Source organism: Populus euphratica, unplaced genomic scaffold, assembly GCF_000495115.2.
Source record: "Populus euphratica unplaced genomic scaffold, PopEup_1.0 scaffold271.1, whole genome shotgun sequence".
Lineage (NCBI taxonomy): Eukaryota > Viridiplantae > Streptophyta > Magnoliopsida > Malpighiales > Salicaceae > Populus > Populus euphratica.
Window position 1 is genome coordinate 133,337 of NW_011499926.1, and position 25,384 is coordinate 158,720.

At 33.0% G+C, this 25,384-nt stretch overlaps 1 protein-coding gene across 1 annotated transcript; it reads right to left on the minus strand.

Moving 5' to 3' along the window:
- Nucleotides 1-369: 369 nt before the first annotated feature.
- Nucleotides 370-20,425, minus strand: LOC105135739 (LRR receptor-like serine/threonine-protein kinase GSO1). Its single transcript, XM_011040772.1, has 13 exons — nucleotides 20,034-20,425; nucleotides 18,867-19,025; nucleotides 18,103-18,237; nucleotides 17,877-18,026; nucleotides 17,293-17,451; nucleotides 16,805-16,939; nucleotides 16,582-16,728; nucleotides 16,062-16,211; nucleotides 12,327-12,539; nucleotides 11,831-11,980; nucleotides 970-1,182; nucleotides 475-624; nucleotides 370-398 (listed from the first exon to the last, which is right to left on the minus strand). Exons 1-13 carry the CDS (start codon nucleotides 20,386-20,388, stop codon nucleotides 370-372), a joined length of 2,145 nt encoding a protein of 714 aa, XP_011039074.1. The 5' UTR covers nucleotides 20,389-20,425.
- Nucleotides 20,426-25,384: the final 4,959 nt, after the last annotated feature.

A 25,384-nucleotide genomic window follows, 5' to 3' on the forward strand; every position in this document is an offset into this window, starting at 1 on the left:
GATGATAGATTTCCCAAACAAGGAGGGAGCGCGCCCTTTAGATTGTTTTCTGAGAGAGATATGTATTCAAGATTCTTCAGTTCACACCAGCCTGTAGAATATATTCGTAAGTTCATGTTAAGGGAATAGGAATGTATCAATTATGTAATTGCTAAGTGAGGTTTTAAAGTTTTAGTTGATTTTTGTTTCATTCGCTAGGTCGGTTTTAGATTATATTTAAACAACTTTGTTTGTTTTATATATATATTAGAGATTGGTTATTTAGATTATTGATATCGATAATTTTTTTAATTCAAAGTTTTCTAGGAACGAGAAATTTTAGAGATTGAGAAACCCTAGATTTTATCCTTTGCTAAATGTAGCGTAAAGTTAGGAGTAAGCCTTCAATTCACACCAACCTATATAATTTATCTGGAAATAGTCAAAATATATGGTGTTGAAAGAATCTTGAGCCGATGGAGAGTTGTAATTTACCTTGAACGGGCAGGGTGTCATTGAGGTCACAGTGACCAGCAGACAATACTTTAAGAGCAGGCAATGCTCCGATGTTCTGGAGAAAGTTTAATGGGAGAGAACTACCATCTAGGTGCAATTCTTCAAGGGTGCTCGAATTGAAGAAAATCCCTGTGATAGAGAAGGAAGAAAATGTATGATGAAAATAGTGGTGGAACAGAGTAGAGTGGAAGGGTCTTGAGGGATATATATACTTCCCCGCATGCATCATTACACGATTTATTCTATTGGTAACTAACTCTAACCAACTTCTAACACGTGTCCAAGCATCTGCCAGCCACCCTTAATTTAAGACTGAGAAATTTAGAGATTGAGAAACGCTAGATTTTATCCTTTACTATACGTAACATTGGGAGTAAACTTCTAGTTTAATAAAACATAGATAGAACACAAATATCTACTAACAGCTGTCATTTGGATTTCAATACTCTTATAATTGTTCTTTTGTAGAATTACCTCGAGCAGGTAGGGTGCTATGGAAGTCAACTCCGGTCAATGATAGGACTTTAAGAGTAGACAACGGTCCAATGTTCCTAAGAAAGCTTGCTGGGAGAGAAGAATAATCGAGGAACACTTTGTCAAGGCGTGGCAACGCTCCCAATGACTCTATCAAAATGCTTTCCTTGAAGTCATTTGAAGACAGATACAAGATTTCTAAATTCCTTAAACCTGTGATTGAGAGAATTAACAATCAATAATAATGATTTACAATAATTAAATAATTTATAATGTTACAAGATTTATTGAACTGAAGTTATTCGATCCCTTCAACCTCATCTTTATCAACTTATATATTTTTATTAATACTTAATATATCATTTAACTCGTCAAATATTAACATAAACATAAGTATTCTATGTGACATTAAAATTTGAATCTTTTTCTAACTCAGCAAATAAAGCAATTCAATATGGATCAACTAACTCATTTAGTTGAAATACATGTTCTTCCCGGTTACTTCATTGTTGCTATATTTAACAACTTAGACATGACTTTTAGATCTGATTTTCACAACGAATAACCAATCAACTTTATTATGATAATTTTTAAAGAAATGAGTGTATAAGTAATATACTTGTTGGCATTGTTTGGCAAATATGAAAATACCATTGATGTTTTTAAGTCTATCTCTTTTACTGATTTCAACCAAACCATAATGATGATCTACCCTAATTCCTCTCACCATTGTAGGCCAGTAGTATCCCATTCTTTTGATTTGAAAGTGAAGTTTAGGACCCGATTGATGTGCTTCATAGATCCCTGAATGTGTTTCTTCTAGAATGGTTACATTTAATAAATCATTATGAAATTAGTTGAATATTCTTCCTTAGATTTATTAATTTTTGACACAACAAATCATTAAACCTTACTTGCTTCATAAATTAGAGATTAAACAATTATGAATTCAATATATAACCGAATAGTAGATTGCAATGAATAATAAACTATTAGGCCTTCTAGTAATTAAATGGGACAATCATGAAAATAGGCACCGAAAAACATTTAACACTCAATGCATAAATTGAACAATAAAAACAAATTAGATCTCATAGTCCTATTTATTTTGAGGTTTCCATTTTCTTTTACTAAATAAAAATTTAGCTACATAGGACCATTGTCACTACCCATTTTTGGTTCCCCACATAAAAAAGAAGAAAATTAAAAAATATTTAGAAGAAAATTAAAAAAAAAGTAGCAATGGAAAAAGGATGTCAGAGCGCCCAAAAATTAATTGCAGAGGTTTAAAAATATAAGGATTAAAATTTGACAGTATATTTTTGACTCATGAGAGCCTTATTGACAAAAAAAAATTCAAATTAAGAAAGAAAAGTTCAAAATCAAATTATGTTTATGGACTCAATTAAATTTTATTAAATGTTTAATTAAATTCATAGAGAGTTTGATTGCAACAAAAAATAATTTTTAAGTCAATTTAGGCTTTAATTGGAAGAAACTAAATTTTAGGGATCAAATTATCATTTTTAAGAGTTGATTTGATCAAATTAGGGTCTTAATTGCATAAATATTGAAGTTTGATGGTCAATTAGGGACTTGATTGAAGAAATTCAAAACCAAGGACCAAACAAGAAAAAACACATAAATAGAGGAGCTATAATTAAATGAATCAGGGGTTAAATTGAAGAAATTAAAAGTTTGTTAATCAATTGAGTGTCAAAATGCACAAATTCAAAATCAAAGACTAAAGTGAAAAAGGTGGCCAACATCAATATCAATGTTGGAATTTGGTAGGGATGCAAATGAATTGATTTTTAAAATCAAAATTACAATTGAGGACTTGATTGAAGAAATTACAAGTTAAGAACTAATTTGGAATTTAAAACATTTTGGAACAATTTTCTATTAAATGAAACGATGCTATTTTATTTTCTTTATTTTTTTAAAAAAAGAGAGGATAAAAGCACAAAACGATGCTGTTTTGAATGACACTATGCTTCTTCTTCCCTAAAAGCATAGCAGGAAAAGAAAAGGGTTTTTTCCCATGCTTTTTTCCTCTCTCTCTCTCTCCACTTGCCCAAACCCTGGCATAACTCATACACCCACATGCCCTACCACCATAATGAAGAAAAGAGAGGGAAGTCGTGCCTTACGAGCGACTTGTGGTCTGCTGCACAGAGGCCGCCCCATGCCACACCTTGAACCATGACTGGACATGGCAAGGTGGCTTCCTATCCTCTGCTTATAAATACCACATGAAAAGAGAGAAACAATAGGGGGTTTTGAAAAAGAAAGATTTTGAAAAAAAAAATAAAGAGAAAGGGGGAATGAAAAACAGAGGGATATTGTTTGAGAATCAGGGGAGTTGAAAAAAAATGAGAGAACAAAAGGATAGAGAGGAAAGAACAGGAAAAAGATGGAAGAGAAGAACATGAGAGAGAGAAAAAAAATAGAAAGAAAGGAAAAGGAAAAGCAAAGGGATTTGAAGAGTAAAAACAGAGCAGAAGAAAAAAGTAGACAAAGAACAGGGGATGAGAGAACTGAAAAAACACAGAACAGGGGAGAGGGAAGGAAAAGAATGAAATAGAAAATAGAGAGTTATGCCAAGATTAAAAGTTGTGTCAAAACTATCTAGAATTATCTAATTATCTTGTTTTGCCCTTAATGCCTCCATTTACATCCTAAATCAAAATATAAAAATAACGATTGAATGTAGGCACCAAATAAATATAAAAAAACTAAACATTATGGAATAAAAATATGATATTTGGCATTCTCATCACATATTATAAATTATTAGGATGTAACATGCTACATGAAGTATTCTTCGAATATATATGTTATGAATTGTTTGCATTAAACATGTTAGGAATTATTAAGATATTGTTGCATAAATATTATTAACTATTATCACACTACATAACACTATTTCAGTTGTGCTTGTAGGTGTACATTAATAAGGCATTTGTTTATGATTGAACTATCTTACCTACTTACATGCTAATTCATCTTCATAATGTTTTGTCACAAATCAGCTAAAGAGGGAGATTGTAAGTGTCAAAATGTTTGGTTTTGATTAATGAAAGATTATTTGTGTTGTTGAAGATCATTTTGTTTAGGTTTCTACTTTATTCAAATTAGATAATGAATTAGTTAAGTTTATCTCATAGGATATAACATGATTATTTATGTAATTATCTATGGATAAATTATATAGGAAGTTTAGATAAGTTTTATAAAAAAAAAAGATGGATACAAGTTATTCCAATACTACAATCAGAAAAGAGTTTCTGTGAAACATGTTAGCAGCTTATTAAGAATGTAACAAATTAGAAAGTTGAAAGATAATATTTATCAAAAGTTCTTATCCTTTTCACATGAATGTGTATATAAGAAAGGGCAATCAGAAGCATTTGAGGGTTGCATTGGAAACGAAGAAAGAGTGCTTAATTAGCTAAAGAGTTACACAAAGTTGCATAGCATATACTCTTGGCACACAAGTAGAGTGTAAAGAAAATTCTCAAGAAGAATTGTTCTTAAAAGAGTTGGAAAGCCTGCATACTTCTAGGGAGAGTTCCTATATTAACTATTAGCAACTAGATATTCTAGTTAAAATGAGAACAATTTAAAGATCATTAGTTGTTATGGCAGGCTATTGCAATAAAATACAAAGCAGAGTGTTTCTCTAAACAAGGTAATATAGATGCAAAGGATTGGTAGTGAAAAATACTCCTCTCGTAATCTTATATACTAGTAAAATTTGTATTTCTTGGATTTAGTTGTCCAAATGAGTTCTTTTTTTTTTATCATTTGAAAAGTTCTTCAAAATATTTTCTCTTCCTAACCAAATAATTTGTTTATTTAAATTTTCTAAACTTATATTTATTTGATTATTGATCAATATTTGTAAAGTATTAGTAGATTGCTTGTTAACGTACATAGAACAGAAGCAGGAGTATTACTTATTAAAAATAATAAATTTAGAATGTTGTGTTTTCACATTTTCCATATTATATAATATATATTATACAAAGTTTGCAAGTAGGTCATCAATGTTGAATTATGATTAAATTATTAGCATGTATTATTAATATTAATATCCGCGTTTATCAGATGGATACCTTTATTAATTGATTTGTAGTTCCCTTTTCCCTTGTGTAGCTATTTGATTTGGTATGTGCATCCGCGCCAATACTGTTTAATTGCAATTCTCTTCATCATGTGATATAATTAAATGACTAAAGTCAAGCCCATACGTCCGCAACAGTACTTACCCACCAATGTAAGATTATCACTTCCAAAAAGAAAACTCTTGTGTGTGCGTGTTCTACATATACAGACACACACACACACACACACAGGAGTTTATATATAAAATGAGTAAAATAAAAATTAGTTGAAAAGTCTTTATTCAATTTCACAATAAACAACGATAAATATCCACACATAAAGTTTCAACACCAAGAACCATTACACTTTAAATATTCATGTGAAAATCATGAAAAACTTGGTACGAACCATGCATCCACACATGGTATGCACCAAACACTTTAACTATTTAAGTTAATAGAAGCACAGAGAAAAATATAAACAGGTAAAAAAGATGAAAATTGCAGAATATATTTTTGAGTTGTGAATATGTTTTTGTAAAAATATCACTAGGGTTGATCTTTAGAGCCTTCTCCCCGACCCCTCCTTAAATTTCCCCGTCCTTTAAAATGCCCCCATCCCTATCAAATAATTCCAGCCCCTTTGTTCCCCCAAAAAAAACCCCGCAAATTCCCTGCACGCAGGCCACAGCCCTGTGTGTGGGGTAAAGTCACGGGATTATTATTGAAGCAATTTGCTCCACTAACCAAATAAACTAAGTACTCCTGTCAAGTGGAGCACTAAAGAAATATCTTCTTCTTCTTATTATAATAATAATAAAAAAAACAAAAAACAAAAAACAAAAAAAAATAAAAATAATGGTGCCCACGCTTCATCATGTCACTTTTTTTGGAATAATCCTTGTATTATATCATTGCTCACAAACAGGATACTCATAAAAAACAAAAAACAGAAAACAATGGGACGTGATAAACAGGATAGCTCACGAAATTTCAGATCTAAATCATGGAATAAAATCATCTCTGTCTTGCGTGATCGATCGTGTAATTTTTGTTCTTTTTTAAAAAAAGTCGTAACCGCACGCTTAAAAAACTGCAAAATCACATCTTTCTTTCTATCTTCCGTTGCCAAGCATCTTTCATTATACTCAATTTTATTTTATTCTTTTTTTGTCAAAACCTGAATAGGTTTGATTCACATTATTTTCAAACTCCTTACGAAGATGTCTTGTTTGTAGGCCAAGTGGTCAAGTAAACATCGGTTCTATTTGGGAATGTATTTGTACTGAAGTTAATTTATTATTATTTTTTAAATTAAATTGTTTTGTTTTCAAATTATTTTAATATGTTGATATTAGAAATTTTGACTTGACCCGCTTTCCTCAGCATCTAGTGTAGTAACTAAAATCAAACGGCATTGCATTTGGTGTATAAACTATATATAAAGGTGTCAAAAGTGTGATATCCCACTTTCTTCTTTATTAGTCTGTAACAACCTTTTCGTTTCCTTATGCCACTGCTGGCCAAATTGAAGTTTCTCAAATTCTAAAGTAATAGTTTTAAAATTATATAGGAATTGAGAGAAAATTCTGATATTTTTTTGAAAAGTTAGTAAATCAATAGTCTAATCTTAAAATCATATTCCCATTGTTGATATAGAAGTTTAAAACCGACCTAATCAAAAGAATTGAAAACTAAGTGAGAAAATTAATTAACATCCAAAATTAAATAGAAAAATAATTAAAATTACAAAAATAGAATCTTCTAGTCTTAATTTATAAAGGTTCATTTTGTGGATGTATAATCATCTAGTAAAATTGGAGCACAATTCAATGATATGATTATTTTAGACAGGTTTCATGTCTTATGTGTCCAAGTTCTTTTTAATTGATTTTGGACAAATTTAATGTCATGGGTCTAGACACGGCCCAATCCTTTACCCGGCTCGGATACGGCTACACCCCCAACGTCTTGGATCCGGCCACAAACCCAAACCCCAACCCCCCATGCGTCTATACTCTGAAGGACTCAAACACCAACCCCTTTAGGTTCGAACAAGGACCCAACTCCTAACCTCACTTTGGTCTGGACACGAACAGACCCAACCCCTTCAGTTTGGAATATAGAAGGACTCAAACCCTTTATTTTCGAACGTGGAAGGACACAAACCTCTTAGGTCCGACCATTGATGAATCCAAACCCCAACTCTTTTGGATCTGGACACGAACCCATCCCCAAACCTCCTTAAGTCCCTACCCTACCTGATCCAAGCCCCTTGGATCCCTGCCCGACCAAACCCACAACCCTATACTTTGAATTATAATAAAAATAATAATATTATTTTTTTATTATAATTCTAAATATTTATATAAAAATATTATTATTTGTGTTATAAATATTATTATTTTTATTATAATTAGTAGTATAAATATTAAAATTATTATTATTTGTATTATTAATATTATTAGTTTTATTATAATTAACATGTTTAATAAGATCATGGGACCCAGCACCTGCATGACTGAACCAAGCTTTTATCTCTAGGAGACTAATTCTCTCTTCCTCCAAACAACAATGGCACCGCTCGTTGACGAAGGCCAGTGCCATGAGCAGCATCCACACCCACATTTGCCTCACCCACATTTGCCTCATCTTCATAACGCTCCTGCTTGACCAAATACAAAAGCAAGCTGTCTGTTATATACAATTTAATTTGTCCTCTTCATGCGTTTGATCAAAGGATTTTCCCGTGATAAACTTTTAGACTTTGGTGGTCTCCTCACGATCTTTTTTCAGAGAAATCTGCTTCTCATTTGTAGCTTGCCATCTTCCTACTGGCACACTAGCTTTAATTATATGTGCACTTGATTATTATAAAAATAAAATAAAATTACTCCACGTCCACTATTGTCAGCTATCGAGAACGCATGCTGGACCCAGTTTAAGCTCAATATGGATTTTTATTAGCAAATCTTAGAGAAACAGTTTCCTGCATGATTACTAGAATTTTTTTGGTTTGATTTAATTTGATATCAATGATTTTTCACCTTTTGTTTGAGATCAATTAAGTAAAGAAACCTTGAATGGAACAGCCATTTGTACGCATATGCTTGACTTGAGGTCTGCCATTTTGAATTTAAAATACCAGCAAGCAGTAATTTCTTGGTGATTTCCTTGTAGAAACTGGTGGTCTCCTCACGACCTTTAATTTAAAAAAAAGCCCTTGTGGGAGCATGATTAAAGCTAGGATTCAACCAGTATCAGGAAATGACTGTCATCTTTTAAAGAAATTTGATCACCCACTTTTTTTAATATACTCTTGATTTCATCACCCACTTTCACTTGTTTTTCTTTGTGGACCTCCGTTGCGAAGTTGCAGTGCTGCGAAGTTGCAGCGAAACAAACTCGCAATTGCAGCAGGTGCCTAATAATGAACAAGAAGATAATGATTTCATATATATGTTCTCCGTGCTTTGTCAGGTTGAACAATTTAATTTTTTTTATTTAAAAAAATTGACAGGTTAATAAAAATTGAAGTTTCAAGTCATTCGTTCAAGGAATAATTTAAATAATATATATAACAAAAAAAATAACAATAAATAAATAAATTGTTTACGTAAAATCATCTAATATAAATGCATTTGTAACGTGTTACATTGTTAGAATTAAAGCGTAAAATGCCGTGGACGCCGATGCTTGACTTGCGGTGTTCCATTTTGTGATGCATTTTTTAAACTTGTTTTTTGGATTTTTTCAGCAAAACATACATTATATAAAAATTTATTAATGAATTTTCTTTGCTCAATTATATCTAAAATAAGAACTGAATACATTATATATAAAAATTAAATTAATTAATGAGACCTTGACTTTGGAGTCAAGGTAATTAGGGGACGGTGTTCTTAAACAAAAAGTTTTTAACTCCAAGTCAATTTAAGTAGGCCTTATTGATTGGGAGTTAAAGAGATTAGCTGCCACTTCATCATCGAATAAAAATTAAAATGTTAATGAACTCACCGTTAATTGCCATTAAGCTCCATTGAGTGTAAACAATGAATTTATAAAATAGTCAAAAGTGGGATGTCGTGATTTCAACAATGCCGTTTCAGAAAATTGATAGTCATGATGAAAAGAAGAAGACACGATTGTTGAGTTGAAACGTGAACGTCGTGTACGCCTGAATTGTATAGTGACGATGATGGAACTGATGCGGTTGCATAGCAGCACCTACCAGTACTTTCCTAATGACTTCCTTGCGGAAGAAATTATGGCCTGTTGGAAAACGATGCCACCCTAACAATCCAAGAGTTCAAATTCAACTTGAATAAAAGCATGATAAATGGATAATTTAGAGGAGAAACAGGGGATTGTTCTATTTTGTTATGTAACAATCTCAACAGCTTAGAGGTTAGATTTGTAGCGTCTAATTTCAAATGGAAGACTCTATTGATTCTCATCATTATAGTAATAAAACCACGTACATTTTTATTAAATTAAGAGGAAACACAAAATTAAACTAGAAAATCTTAAGAGTTCAGAAATAAATCTAACATTGTCGAACGAAGTGTGAGCAAACCCAGATTTGGTGGAAGATAGAAATATGAAGAGAGAGCAGAAATTGATGGTCTCTTCTGCTTTTCATGGCCTCCTTGTTTTGCATTTAAGGTTCGGCCATCTAAGCTTCTCACTGGGTTTTAATTTCCTGAGTTAATTTCATCGGGGCTGGACTTGAATATCTCTACATATACACTTAAGGCTGGATGAGATCGTCTCTTTAGCCGGCCTTCTTAGGCTTTTGTTCTTTCAAACAATGTCAGCTCTAAGCCCATTATTTTACAGAAAATGTAAAATACACTTGTCATGGCTGATTGAAATCGTGGAAAAAAAAACTGGAGGAAAGATAACTGATTTACCCCCAACGAAGACCAATGCAGAGGAATTTCAAAGGGGAAAAATACACTTGTCACTTGTCATGGCTTTATGATGCAGTTCATCTAAAGATAGACCTAATCTGAATTAATTGTTCGGTCTCCTTCAAAGCGAAATAACTTTTGCCAGGTTTCCTCCTAGTGACATTACATTATTAAAATTACAAGTGCTGAAGCACAATTCAAAGACAATAAGTAGTGTTAAACTTAACAAGCTAGATCCATGCTGCTGCATTCGCAAGAAACTAGCACCCATCAACAATGTGCTAGATGTCAATGCTGAGCTTTAAATCATCTAAAGAGGCTCATGAAGAAAATAGGCATAAATGATAATAGATAACACACCAGAGCACTCTACGTAAACTGATATCTTCAGAAAATTCAAACACACCAGAGCACTCTACGTAAACTGGTATCTTTAGAAAATTCAAACACACCAAAGCACTCTACGTAAACTGATATCTTCAGAAAATTCAAAGGCTTGAATGAAAAAGAAAAGCTAGAAATATCTAAGTCAACTCTTAATTTGCAACATTCCACGACTTCATGTTTGGTGTGTACTGTAAGCTGAAGCCATACTCTCCACATAATCATGAGCTTCATCTGCAAAAAACCATTTTCACTTCATGGGACAAGGGATCAAACAAATATAAACCTGTTGGTGGATTACATTCATAAATTATGCTCAAGCAGTTCACAAGACATGTGATTGTTGGCAAGATCCAAGAATTCGAGAGAGCTCATATTCCCAAAACAAGGAGGAATACAACCCGTGAGGATGTTCTTAGCCATCATGAAGATCTTCAAACGTGGAAAAATCGAACATATGTTTCTTGCAATTTGACCATGTATGCTGCTGCCTGACATATCTACTGTCTGAAGGTGGGGTGTTGGATGTTGTGGCAGCTGCAAAGGACCTATAAATGAGGTGTCTCTCAAATATAGTCGATTTAACATTGTATTATTCTCAAACAGCCAAGACGGAAAAGGTTCTCCAACGAATTTGTTGTGGGATAGATCAACAACCACCAAATCATATTGGCTATAGAGGAAGTTTGGAAATCCAGCCTCGAGTGGTTTTGAAGTACAGTTTGAAGCTCTAAAGAAAAGAAGCTGGAACTTTGGAACTAAAGGCTGAGAACTGGGTGCAGCTATTAGCTCATTCTTATCGCATGCAAAGAACTTGAGGTTGGAGTGGTTCATAAATGAACCAAATGATATTGGAACTTGAAAGTAGTTATTTGAAACTTTGAGGTATCTGAGCTGCGTAAGATGGGAAATGTGACCAAGGGCAATATTTCCCTCCAATTGGTTTTCAGATAAATCCAAGGATTGTAGAAATGATAGATTTCCCAAACAAGGAGGGAGCGCGCCCTTTAGATTGTTTTCTGAGAGAGATATGTATTCAAGATTCTTCAGTTCACACCAGCCTGTAGAATATATTCGTAAGTTCATGTTAAGGGAATAGGAATGTATCAATTATGTAATTGCTAAGTACGGTTTTAAAGTTTTAGTTGATTTTTGTTTCATTAACTAGGACGGTTTTAAAATATATTTAAGCAGCTTTGTTTGTTTTATATATATATATATATATATTAGAGATTGGTTATTTAGATTATTGATATCGATAATTTTTTTAATTCAAAGTTTTCTAGGAACGAGAAATTTTAGAAATTGAGAAACCCTAGATTTTATCCTCTGCTAAATATAGCGTAAAGTTAGGAGTAAGCCTTCAATTCACACCAACCTATATAATTTATCTGGAAATAGTCAAAATATATGGTGTTGAAAGAATCTTGAGCCGATGGAGAGTTGTTAATTTACCTTGAACGCGCAGGGTGTCATTGAGGTCACAGTGACCAGCAGACAATACTTTAAGAGCAGGCAATGCTCCGATGTTCTGGAGAAAGTTTAATGGGAGAGAACTACCATCTAGATGCAATTCTTCAAGGGTGCTCGAATTGAAGAAAATCCCTGTGATAGAGAAAGAAGAAAATGTATGATGAAAATAGTGGTGGAACAGAGTAGAGTGGAAGGGCCTTGGGGGATATATATACTTCCCCACATGCATCATTACACGATTTATTCTATTGGTAACTAACTCTAACCAACTTCTAACACGTGTCCAAGCATCTGCCAGCCACCCTTAATTTAAGACTGAGAAATTTAGAGATTGAGAAACGCTAGATTTTATCCTTTACTATACGTAACATTGGGAGTAAACTTCTAGTTTAATAAAACATAGATAGAACACAAATATCTAATGAACAGCTGTTATTTGGATTTCAATACTCTTATAATTGTTCTTTTGTAGAATTACCTCGAGCAGGTAGGGTGCTATGGAAGTCAACTCCGGTCAATGATAGGACTTTAAGAGTAGACAACGGTCCAATGTTCCTAAGAAAGCTTGCTGGGAGAGAAGAATAATCGAGGAACACTTTGTCAAGGCGTGGCAACGCTCCCAATGACTCTATCAAAATGCTTTCCTTGAAGTCAGTCAAATCCAGATTCAAGATTTCTAGTTTCCTTAAACCTGTGATAGAGAGAATTAACAATCAATAATAATGATTTACAATAATTAAATAATTTATAATGTTACAAGACATAGCTTAATTTTTAAAATTAAAATAGTTTTTAATATGATATTAAAATTCTAATAATTAAATATTCACCCTCATTTATTTAAAAAAAATTAAGAATAAAAAAAACTCTTGTATTTTCAGAAAAAATACAATTAAATAATCTAATCTTAAAACGATACTCCGATTGTTGATATAAAAGTTTAAAACCGATTTAATTAAAAGAATTCAAAATTAAGTGCAAAATGGGCTTGAAAGAGACCCAACAGGAGAGAAAAATCTGAAATAAACTCTTGATGTTCAAAATAGCCCACAAGTAAGGCTTAAATAGCTAGGGCTGAGAAAATTGCCAAAATAGATAAATACTGATTATTCAATAAATAAATAAAATATTGCCTTGTTTTAAGTTTAGACTTATGTTCTTTCAGCAAACAAAATTTTTGCTTTACCACATTCCACCTTGCTGGTATGATCCTTCTGTTCTATCAATTATTTTTTTAATTGAGAAAATACGATACTGTAAACTATTACAATTGTGAATAAATTCCATATTATTAGGGATATAGTAATCACAAGAAGCCAAGAAATATTCGTTGGTTGCTCAACAAAATTAAGACATAACAAAGAAACAAACAAATACTGATACAAGCACAAGGACAAACACAAGTCACATCAAAACAGAAAGGCTAAGCAACAAGAACACTTCCACAGATCACTTCTCACAGGCAAATTGCTAAACATGCAGTGAGCAGCCATTGATTTGGAATGCGACTGCTTCCCCACAGAGGATTACAACAAATTCAGAAAGCAGCCCACTCGCTCATGATAAGACCTAATCACCTTCTGAATCTGGACAACTTGCGAAAGTTTATAGCCAAAAAGCAGTAACAAGTGTCGATGCATTCTTCAATGAAGTAAAACCACCTGCGTCGCCAATGCGGATTTATGCACAGTACTGCTGCAATTGTCAACACCACAATTAGGTAACACACACCAAAGCTGGCATAGAAACTGTCCATGTCTATGAAGCCACCATCTCCAATGAAATCGTTAGGCACTCTCGCTGATGGTGATTCCGTTTTGTCGCAACTGTTTTGCAATGGAGGTCCACAAAGAAGAGGATTCCATTTATAACTGCTCTCATCAAAGGTAGCAAATTGATTTTTCATCTCCGGTGTTCTTCCTGACCAATTATTGCACGACACGTTGAAAACTGCTAGAAAGGTCAGTTCAACGAGTTGTGCAGGAATTCTCCCATTCAAGTTGTTGTGAGAAAGATCCAAGCTCTCTATCTGCTTCAGATTGGAGAAAGATGGAGGGATCAATCCAGTGAGATTATTTTGTGACAGATTTAGAGAATATATCCCACTTAAGTTTCCCCATTCTGTCGGGATTGCTCCAGTGAATCTGTTACAAGAAAGATCCATAACAGACATGTAACGAAGGATATCGCCTTCGTAAGCGTAGAAATTTTTCTTTGCTGTAAGCTCTACAGCTATTTTTACATCAATCTCTGGCCCAAAAAGTTTGTCATAATGATTAAAACCTTCGTTCTCCAAGTCTCTTACCCCTATGGATCCAGATATTTCTTCCTGGATTCCACCATCTCGTGACCTCCCGCCGCTGGGGGCCAGAGTTTTTTCATCTGATGCCGTAAAATTTAAATTGCTCAAACATGAGGGTAACGGACCAGAAAAGTTATTTTCTGAAAGATCCAATATGCTTAATTTTCTTAACAAGCATAACTGATGAGGAAGTTTCCCATTGAATTGATTAGATTTGAGAACAAAAATGCTCAATTCCGAAAGGCTATCAATCCAATTTGGAAGGGGCCCAGTTAAGTTGTTATCGCCGAGATCTAATGTCACCAACGAAGAGAGATTACAAAAAGCATATGGTAGTGGACCACTCAATTGATTTCCGTATAGGTGGACATAGCGTAAAAATGGTGCATTGTAGCCCAACGGTAATGACCCAGACAGATTGTTTTCAGAAAGATCTAAAAATTCAAGCCTAGGAGAATTGAAATATTCTATTGGAATGGTACCTTCAAACTGATTTCTGGACAAATCAATTTCCAGAGAAAAGCGGTTTAGTGACGAGTTCCCAATTCCCCTTGGAAGCATGGCTGACAAAAGATTGTTACTGATATCAAACCACGAAAATGATGATGCAAGAGAAAAGATACCCGATACTTGTCCTGCAAATTTGTTTCCATCGAGAAAGAGGTACTCTAGGCTAGTCATGTTGAACACAGAGAGTGGTAATCGACCTGAGAAATTGTTATTGGACAGCTTCAAAAACCACAACGAGGAGCCTACTGTTGGCAAATTATGCTCAAGCAGTACACAAGACATGTGATTGTTGGAAAGATCCAAGTATTCGAGAGAGCTCATATTCCCAAAACAAGGTGGAATACAACCTGTAAGGTTGTTGTTAGCCATCATGAAGTTCTTCAAACGTGGAAAAATCGAACATATGTTCCTTGCAACTTGACCATGTATGTTGTTGCCAGACATATCTACTGTCTGAAGGTTGGGTGTTGGATGTTGTGGCAGCTGCAAAGGACCGCCTATAAATGAGTTGTCTCTCAAATATAGTCGATCTAACTTTGTATTATTCTCAAACAGCCAAGACGGAAAAGGTTCTCCAACGAATTTGTTTTGGGATACATCAACAACCACCAAATCATATTGACTGTAGAGGAAGTTTGGAAATCCAGCCTCGAGTGGTTTTGAAGTACAGTTTGAAGCACTAAAGAAAAGAAGCTGGAACTTTGGAACTAAAGGCTGAAAACTGGGTGCAGCTATTAGCTCATTGTTATCGCATCCAATGAACTTGAGGTTGGAGAGGTTCATAAATGAACCAAATGTTATTGGAACTTGAAAGTGGTTATTTGAAACTGAGAGTTGTTCAAGCTGCGTAAGATGGGAAAGCTGACTAGAGGCAATATTTCCCTCCAATTGGTTGTAAGATAAATCCAAGGATCGTAGAGATGATAGATTTCCCAAACAAGGAGGGAGTACGCCCTTTAGATTGTTTCCGGAGAGATCTACCTCTTCAAGATTCTTCAGTTCACACCAGCCTGTAGAATATATCCATATATTCATTGTTAAGGGAATAGGAATATATCAATTATGTAATTGCTAAGTACGGTTTTAAAGTTTTAGTTGATTTTTGTTTCATTAGCTAGGTCGGTTTTAGATTATATTTAAACAGCTTTCTTTTTATATATATATATATATATATTAGAGATTGGTCATTTAGATTATTGATATCGATAATTTTTTTAATTAAAAGTTTTCTAGGAACGAGAAATTTTAGAGATTGAGAAACCCTAGATTTTATCCTTTGCTAAATGTAGCGTAAAGATAGGAGTAAGCCTTCAATTCACACCAACCTATACAATTTATCTGGCAACAGTCAAAATATATAGTGTTGAAAGAATCTTGAGCGGATGGGGGTTGTTAATTTACCTTGAGCGGGCAGGGTGCCATTGAGGTCACAGTAACCAGCATACAATTCTTTAAGAGCGGGCAATGCTCCGATGTTCTGGAGAAAGTTTAATGGGAGAGAACTACGATCTAGATGCAATTCTTCAAGGGTGCTCGAATTGAAGAAAGTTCCTGTGAAAAAGAAAGAAGAAAATGCATGATGAAGATAGTGGTGGTACATGCATATATAGTAACCGTTCCATTCAATATTATTAATAAAGATTTTAAGAAACTAAACACTGATTAAGCACTATCCTTGAGAGAAAGGGTCTTGATTCTGTTATTTCTTGCGTGCGTAATCTGCCAGCTACACGGTTTATTCTATTGTTAACTAACTCTAACTGACTCCATGCATCTGCCAGCTACCCTTAATTTAAGACTCAGAAATTTTAGAGATTGAGTAAACTTCTAGTTTAATAAAACATAGATATAACACAAATATCTAATGAACAGCTGTTATTTGGATTTCAATACTCTTATAATTGTTCATTTGTAGAATTACTTTGAGCAGGTAGGGTGCTATGGAAGTCAACTCCGGTCAATGATAGGACTTTAAGAGTAGACAAGGTTCCAATGTTCCTAAGAAAGCTTGCTGGGAGAGAAGAACCATCGAGGGACACTTCTTCAAGGCTAGACGAATTAGACAACCCTGTGGAACAGATCAAATAAATCCATCAATATATTATAAATATCATATTGTTTTAGGCACCAAAACTGTCACTGACCTTTCCCAAAGTGTTTAAATGTACTATAACTGGCATCTAAGGTCTTGAGGGATGGCAACGCTCCCAATGACTCTATCAAAATGCTTTCCTTGAAGTCAGTGTATTCCAGATTCAAGCTTTCTAAATTCCTTAAACCTGTGATTGAGAGAATTCACAATCAATAATAATGATTTACAATAATTAAATAATTTATAATGTTACAAGACATAGCATAAGTTTTTAAATTAAATTAATTTTTTAATATGATATTAAAATTTTATTAATTAAATATCCACCTTCATTTATTTTAAAAATAAATTAAGAAATTGAACAAAAGTCAATAGCGTGTATATGTACGTAAGTTTCAAATTATTTCACTCGTTAAAGAATTAATTATATAAAGCCTTTTTAAGGCTTCATCCAAACAATTACTTAAGGGTTAACACACATCTAATTAGTAAACCTCACTAGGGAATGCCATCCGAGGTAGGAATGATTTACAGCTTTGCCATTGAGACCAGTTGATCCTGTGAAGCTGTTGCGTGATAGATATAGAGATTTGAGAGTTGAAAAACCACCGAGAGATGATAAAACGCTGTCGTTCAATTTATTGTCACCCAGATAAAGTTCCTCCAAATTCCCCAACCCTGAAGCTAGCACTTGAAAACCTGAAAGAAGATTGTCAGAAGCTAGGTACTGATTTTATGCCTTAATTAAGATATTTTGATGAAAATAGTTATAATTTTTTATTAGACTGATATTTTAACAATGTGTTTATAGGTTGTGTTTTCTAATTAGGCCTAGAATTTTATTTTATTTTTGGATTTGATTTATTTTCCTAGTTATTTTAATATAAGAAGCAATTTTTATTTATTTTCCTAGTTATTTTCAAGATTTTTTCTAAGTGAGGTTTTAAAGTTTTAGTTAATTTTTGTTTCATTAGCTAGGTCGGTCTTAGATCATATTTAAACAGCTTTGTTTCTATATATATTAGAGATTGGTTATTTAGATTATTGATATATATCCATAAACTTTTTAATTCAAAGTTCTGTTTTTCTTCCATGGAATTGTATAAAGATCAGATTGTAATTACCTTCAGCAGGTAGGGTGCCATGGAAGTCAACTCCGGTCAAGGATAAGACTTTAAGAGTAGACAAGGGTCCTATGTTCCTAAGAAAGCTTGCTGGGATATTAGAAGAACCATCGAGGAACACTTCTTCAAGGCTAGACGAATTAGACAACCCTGTGGAACAGATCAGATAAATCCATCAATATATTATAAATATCATATTGTTTTAGGCACCAAAACTGTCACTGACCTTCCCCAACGTGTTTAAATGTACTACCACCAGCAGATAAGGTCTTCAGGGATGGCAACGCTCCCAATGACTCTATCAAAATGCTTTCCTTGAAGTCATTTGAAGACAGATACAAGATTTCTAAATTCCTTAAACCTGTGATAGAGAGAATTAACAATCAATAATAATGATTTACAATAATAATTAAACAATTTATAATGTTAGAGTCCAACACATAGCTTAAGTTTTAAAATTAAAATATTTACAAAGTTAAAAAAAAAATTAACAAAAATTAATTATGTGCATATGTAAGTTTCAACTTCAGAATTACGTCCTTCACTTAAGAAAAAAAACGTTTAAAAAATAATTATATAAAGCCTTTTTATAATTATATAAAGCCTTTTTAAAGGTTCATCTAAGCAAATTAATGTTCAATACACATCTAATTATAAAACAAGTTAAATAAAGAATAGACTAAGAAAAAAATTAAGATATATATGTATGTATGTATGTATGTATGTATGTAGATCAACCATTCAAATATCCATATAAATTAATTCAATGAAAAATAAATTTATGTGTTATTTTTTTGACATTATATCAAGATGTTAATAACCAAATATTCATGAATTTTAATACATCACACCCATTCCTTTAATAAAATTTAAGAAATTCAACAAAAGTTAAAGATCAAGACAAATCTAGTTATTAAATAAGCTAAAAAAGGAATAAATTATGCCTCGCAAAGGAATGCCATTCGAGGTAGGAATGATTTACAACTCTACCTTTGAGACCAATTGTTCCTGTGAAGCTATTGTGTGATAGATATAGAGATTTGAGAGTTGAAAAACCACTGAGAGATGATAAAATGCTGTCATTCAATTTATTGTAACTCAGATCAAGTACCTCCAAATTCCTCAACCCTGAAGCGAGTACTTGAAAACCTGAAAGAAGATTGTCAGAAGCAAAAAACATTAACAGATATATATATATATATATATATATATATATATATATATATCAACCATCCCAATATTCATATAAACTCAACGAAATATAAATTTGTGTTAATTTTTTTACATTGTATCAATATTTTAATAACCAAATATTCATGAATTACAATCAATAATATTGATTTACAATAACTAAATATTTTATAATGTTAGAGTTAATATACAAGACATGGCTTAAGTTTTAAAATTAAAATATTTTTTAATTTAAGAATTAAATATTCACAAGAATCATATCACCTTGATTTATTTACAAAAATTAAAAAAAATTAATTATATTTATATGTAAGTTTCAATATGTTAAAGAATTAATTATATAAAGCCTTTTAAAAAGTTCATTTAAGCAAATTAATGGTCAATAAACATCTAATTACTAAACAAGTTAACTAAAGAATATGCATGCATGCATGTATGTATGTATATCAACCATCCCAATATCCATATAAATTCAATGAAATATAAATTTATATGTCAATTTTTGGCATTATATAAAAATTTTAATAACCAAATATTCATGAATTTTAATATATCACCTCCATTTCTTTAATAAAATTTTAAAAATTGAACAAAAGTTAATGATTAAGACACATCTAATTATTAAAAAAGCTTAATAAAGAATAAACTATGCCTCGCTAAGAAATGCCATCCGAGATAGGAATGATTTACAACTCTTCCTTTGAGACCAATTATTCCTGTGAATCTATTGTTTGATAGATCTAGAGATTTCAGAGTTGAAAAACCATTGAGAGATGATAGAATGCTGTCGTTGAATTTATTGCTTCTTAGATAAAGTTCCTTCAAATTCCTCAACCTTGAGGCTAGCACTTGAAAACCATATATATATATATCAACCATCCCAATATCCATAAAGATTCAATGTAAAGTTACTTGAAATATAATTAACTTTATGTGTTAACTAAAAAAAAATTGAAAGCATAGAACCTTGATTCTTTAAACCACCAACTAATTGGTTGTAGCTTAAGTCGAGAATCTCCAGTTCTTTGAAAGGCAGAAACAAAGACGCATTGAGATCCGAGTCTTCATAATTTACACCTGAAAGATATAATTCGATCACTCGGTTTGTGGTGTTGTCACACTCAACCCTATCCCAGTTACAGCAATTAAAATGCTCTTTATCCCAACCTTCTAGCTCATAGGACCCAGCACCTGCATGATTGAACCAAGCTTTTATCGCTAAGAGACTAATTCTCTCTTCCTCCAAACAACAATGGCACCGGTCGTTGACGAAGGCCAGTGCCATGAGCAGCATCCATACCCACATTTGCCTCATCTTCATAACGCTCCACTTGACCACATACAAAAGCAAGCAAGCTGTCTCTTATAAGCAATTTAATTTGTCCTCTTCATGCGTTTGATCAAAGGATTTTCCCGTGATAAACTTTTAGACTTTGGTGGTATCCTCTTGTTTGAGATCAATTACCTAAAGAAACCTTGAATGGAACGGCCATTTGTACGCATATGCTTGACTTGAGGTCTGCCATTTTGAATTTAAAATACCAGCAAGCAGTAATTTCTTGGTGATTTCCTTATAGAAACAGGTGGTCTCCTCACGACCTCTTAATTTAAAAAAAACTCTTGTGGGAGCATGATTAATGATAGGATTCAACCAGTATCAGGAAATGACTGTCATCTTTTAAAGAAATTTGATCACCCACTTTTTTTAATATACTCTTGATTTCATCACCTTTTTTTAAAATACTCTTAATTTCATCACCCACTATCACTGGTTTTTCTTTGTGGACCTCCGTTGCGAAGTTGCAGTGAAACAAACTCGCAATTGCAGCAGGTGCCTAATAATGAACAAGAAGATAATGGTTTCATATATATGTTCTACGTGCTTTGTCAGGTTGAACAATTTATTTTTTTATTTAAAAAAATTGACAGGTTAATAAAAATTCAAGTTTGAAATCATTCGATCAAGGAATAATTTAAATAATATATATAAAAAAATAACAATAAACAAATAAATAATTTACGTAAAATCATCTAATATAATTGCATTTGTAACTTGTTACATGTTAGAAATAAAGCGTAAAATGTCGTGGACGACGATGCTTGACTTGCGGTGTTCCCTTTTGCGGTGCATTTTTAAAACTTGTTTTTTGGATTTCCTTTTTTTTTTGTTTATTAATCTAGCCATTCAACTCACCAGCCAAACATAACACATCAAACTTAATTAGGCAATGAAATTTAATTGGATAATGAATTTTCTTTCCTCAATTATATCTAAAATAAGAACTGAGTGCATTATATATAAAAATTAAATTAATTAATGAGACCTTGACATTGGAGTCAGGGTAATTAGGGGACGGTGTTCTTAAACAAAAAGTTTCCAACTCCAAGTCAATTTAAGTAGGCCTTATTGATTGGGATTTAAAGAGATTAGCTGCCACTTCATCATCGAATCAAAATTAAAATGTTAATGAACTCACCATTAATTGCCATTAAGCTCCATTAAGTGTAAACAATGAATTTATAAAATAGTCAAAAGTGGGATGTCGTGATTTCAACAATGCCGTTTCAGCAAATTGATAGTCATGATGAAAAGAAGAATACAGAATTGTTGAGGTGAACGTCGTGTTCGCCTGAATTGTATAGTGACGATGGTGGAACTGATGCGGTTGCATAGCAGCACCAACCAGTACTTTCCTAATGATTTCCTCGCGGAAGAAATTATGGCCTGTTGGAAAACATTGCCACCCTAACAATCCAAGAGTTCAAATTCAACTTGAATAAAAGCATGATAAATGGATAACTTCGAGGAGAAAGGATCCAAGAACATCATGAAACAGGGGATTGTTCTATTTTGTTATGTAACAATCCCCTGTACATTTTTATTATCAACAGCTAATTAAGAGGTTAGATTTGTAGGGTCTAATTTCAAATGCAAGACTCTATTGATTCTCATCATTATAGTAATAAAACTATGTACATTATTATTAAATTAAGAGAAAACACAAAATTAAACAAGAAAATCTTAAGAGTCCAGAAATAAATCTCACATTGTCGAACAGACTGTGAGCAAACCCAGATTTGGTGGAAGATAGAAATATGAAGAGAGATCAGAAATTGATGGTCTCTTCTGCTTTTCATGGCCTCCTTGTTTTGCATTTAAGGTTCGGCCATCTAAGCTTCTCACTGGGTTTTAATTTCCTGAGTTAATTTCATCGGGGCTGGACTTGAATATCTCTACATATACACTTAAGGCTGGATGAGATCGTCTCTTTAGCCGGCCTTCTTAGGCTTTTGTTCTTTCAAACAATGTCAGCTCTAAGCCCATTATTTTACAGAAAATGTCTGATTAATTTCATTAAATATGCATGCTTCCAATGTATGTCAGTTAATCAAAAGTGCCTACAGGCCAAAGAAACAACGTAACTGATACAAACAATTACTGATACAAGCACAAGGACAAACACAAGTGACGTCAAAACAGAAAGGCTAAGCAACAAGAACCACACTTCGATAGAACACTTCTCACAGGCAAAGTGCTAAACATGCAGTGAGCAACCATTGATTTGGAATGCGACTGCTTCTCCACAGAGGATTACAACGAACTTGTTGTGGGATAGATCAACAACCACCAATTCATTTTGGCTCTGGAGGAAGTTTGGAAATCCAGCCTTGAATGGCTTTGAAGTACAGTTTGAAGCACTAAAGTAACGAAGCCGGAATTTTGGAACTAAAGGCTGAAAACTGGGTGCAGGTATTAGCTCATTGTTATCGCATGCAATGAACTTGAGGTTGGAGAGGTTCATAAATGAACCAAATGTTATTGCAACTTGAAAGTAGTTATTTGAAACTGAGAGGTCTTCAAGCTGCGCAAGATGGAAAGGTGACTAAGGGCAATATTTCCCTCCAATTGGTTGTCAGATAAATCCAAGATTTGTAGAAATGATAGATTTCCAAAACAAGGATGGAGTACGCCCTGTAGATTGTTTCTTGAGAGAAATAGCTGTTCAAGATTATTCATTTCACCCCAGCCTGCAGAATATATCAATATGTTCATGTTAAGGGAATAGGAATATATCAATTATGTACAATTTATTGAGAGATCTATTCAATAATACAAGTTTAGTAGTGATTTAATTTACTTTGGTGAGGCAGGGTGCCATTTAGCATGCTAGCTTTCCAGAGACAAAATTCTGTGAGGAGGCAGTTGCCCATTATTTCGTAGAAAACTTGTTCTTATGGTGCATTCTTAATATCAGACAATAGTTATAATTATGCGGTCCCATTTTGATGAAAATAGTTATAATCTTTTATCCGATCGGTTATATCAAACTGATATTTTTACAATGTTCTATAGCTTGGTTTTGTTTTCTAATTAGACCTAGAAATTTTTTTGGGATTTTGATTTATTTTCTTAGTTATTTTTATATAGGAAGCAATTTTTTTAGTTATATCCAAAAAATTTCTAAGTGAGGTTTTAAAGTTTTAGTTGATTTTTATTTCATTAGCTAGGTGGGTTTTAGATTATATTTGTTTTTCTTTTTTATTAGAGATTGTTTATTTAGATTGTTGATATTCATAATTTTTTTAATTCAAAGTTTTCTCTTTAGTTTAGGAATTTCTTGAGGTCAAGAAACCCTAGATTTTATCCTTTTTTATACAACATAGATATAGATATAGATATAACACAAATATCTATATTCATGTTTTAGGCACCAGAACTGTCACTGACCTTTCCCAAAGTGTGTAAAATTACGATCACTGGCATGTAAGGTCTTGAGGGATGGCAACGCTCCCATTGACTCACTTTCCTTGAAGTCAGTGCATTCCAGATACAAGATGTCTAAATTCCTTAAATCTGTGATATAGAGAACAATCAATAATGATGATTTACAATAATACAATAACTAAATAATTTATAATGTTAGAGTTAATATAGAGCACATAGCTTAAGTTTTTAAATTCAAATAATTTTTAATATAATATTAAAATTCTAATAATTAAATATTCACCTTCATTTGTTTTTTAAAAATTAAAAAATTGAACAAAAGTTAGTAGTACTGTCTATACGTAAGTTTCAAATTATTTCACTTAAGAAAGTGCATTAAAGAATTAATTATATAAAGCCTTTTTAAGGCTTCATCCAAACAACTAAAGGGTTAATACACATGTAATTATTAAACCTCACTAGGGAATGCCATCCATCCGAGGTAGGAATGATTTACAGCTTTACCATTGAGACCAGTTGATCCTGTGAAGCTATTGCCTGACAGATGAAGAGATTTGAGAGTTGAAAAACCACTGAGAGATGATAAAATGCTGTCGTTCAATTTATTGTAACTCAGATCAAGTTCCTCCAAATTCCTCAACCCTGAAGCTAGCACTTGAAAACCTGAAAGAAGATTGTCAGAAGAAAAAATATTAACATATATATATATATATACACACACACCATCCCAATATCCATAAAGATTCAATGTAAAGTCACTTGAAATATAATTAACTTTATGTGTTAACTAAAAGAAAATTGAAAGCATAGAACCTTGGTTCTTTAAGCCACCAACTAATTGGTTGGTGTTTAAGTCGAGAATCTCCGGTTCTTTGAAAGGCAGAAACAAAGATGCATTGAGATCCAAGTCTTCGACTGCATTGAGGTCATCATAATTTACACCGACAAGATGTAGTTCGACACTCGGTTTGTGGTATTGTCACACACAACCATATCCCAGTTACAGCAATTAAAATGCTGCTCTTTATCCCAACCTTCTAGCTCATAGGACCCAGCACCTGCATGATTGAACCAAGTGCCATGAGCAGCATCCACACCCACATTTGCCCAATCTTCATAACGCTCCACTTGACCACATACAAAAGCAAGCAACCTGTCTCTTATATACAATTTTCTCCTCTTCATGCATTTGACCGGACAGTGACAATTATCTGTATTATTGAATTTTCTATGCGGAATTGTCAAGGGAGATTTAGGCTGCATTGAATGAGAGAATCTTCACGGACAGTGCTAGCCAGGGGTCCGCACCACGGCACAGATCGCTCGGTTTGTGGTGTTGGATTAAAGGATATTCCAACTTCTTGTTTACTGCTTTGCTTTTCTTCATAGACTTGGGAAGTCATGTGCTTTATATGAACAATTGATTTGATCTTATGAAATACATGGCAGAAGAGATTAGAAAATGATTTATATTATCAATAATTTCTTCTTACGGCACCAACTGATTTTTATTTCTTGTGAAATATTTAGAATATCTCTTTTGAAATATCAATATCGCCTACCCCCACCTCCCTAATTTTTGTTAATGGAG

Coding starts and splice junctions, on each gene's coding strand:
- LOC105135739 (XM_011040772.1), bottom strand. CDS start 20,388: ATGAAGATGAGGCAAATGTGGGTATGGATGCTGCTCATGGCACTGGCC. Junction 19,026..20,033: donor TGGTGGTTTAAAGAATCAAG/GTTCTATGCTTT, acceptor ATCTTCTTTCAG/GTTTTCAAGTACTCGCTTCA. Junction 16,940..17,292: donor AGGATCAACTGGTCTCAATG/GCAAAGCTGTAA, acceptor TCTCAATCACAG/GTTTAAGGAATTTAGAAAGC.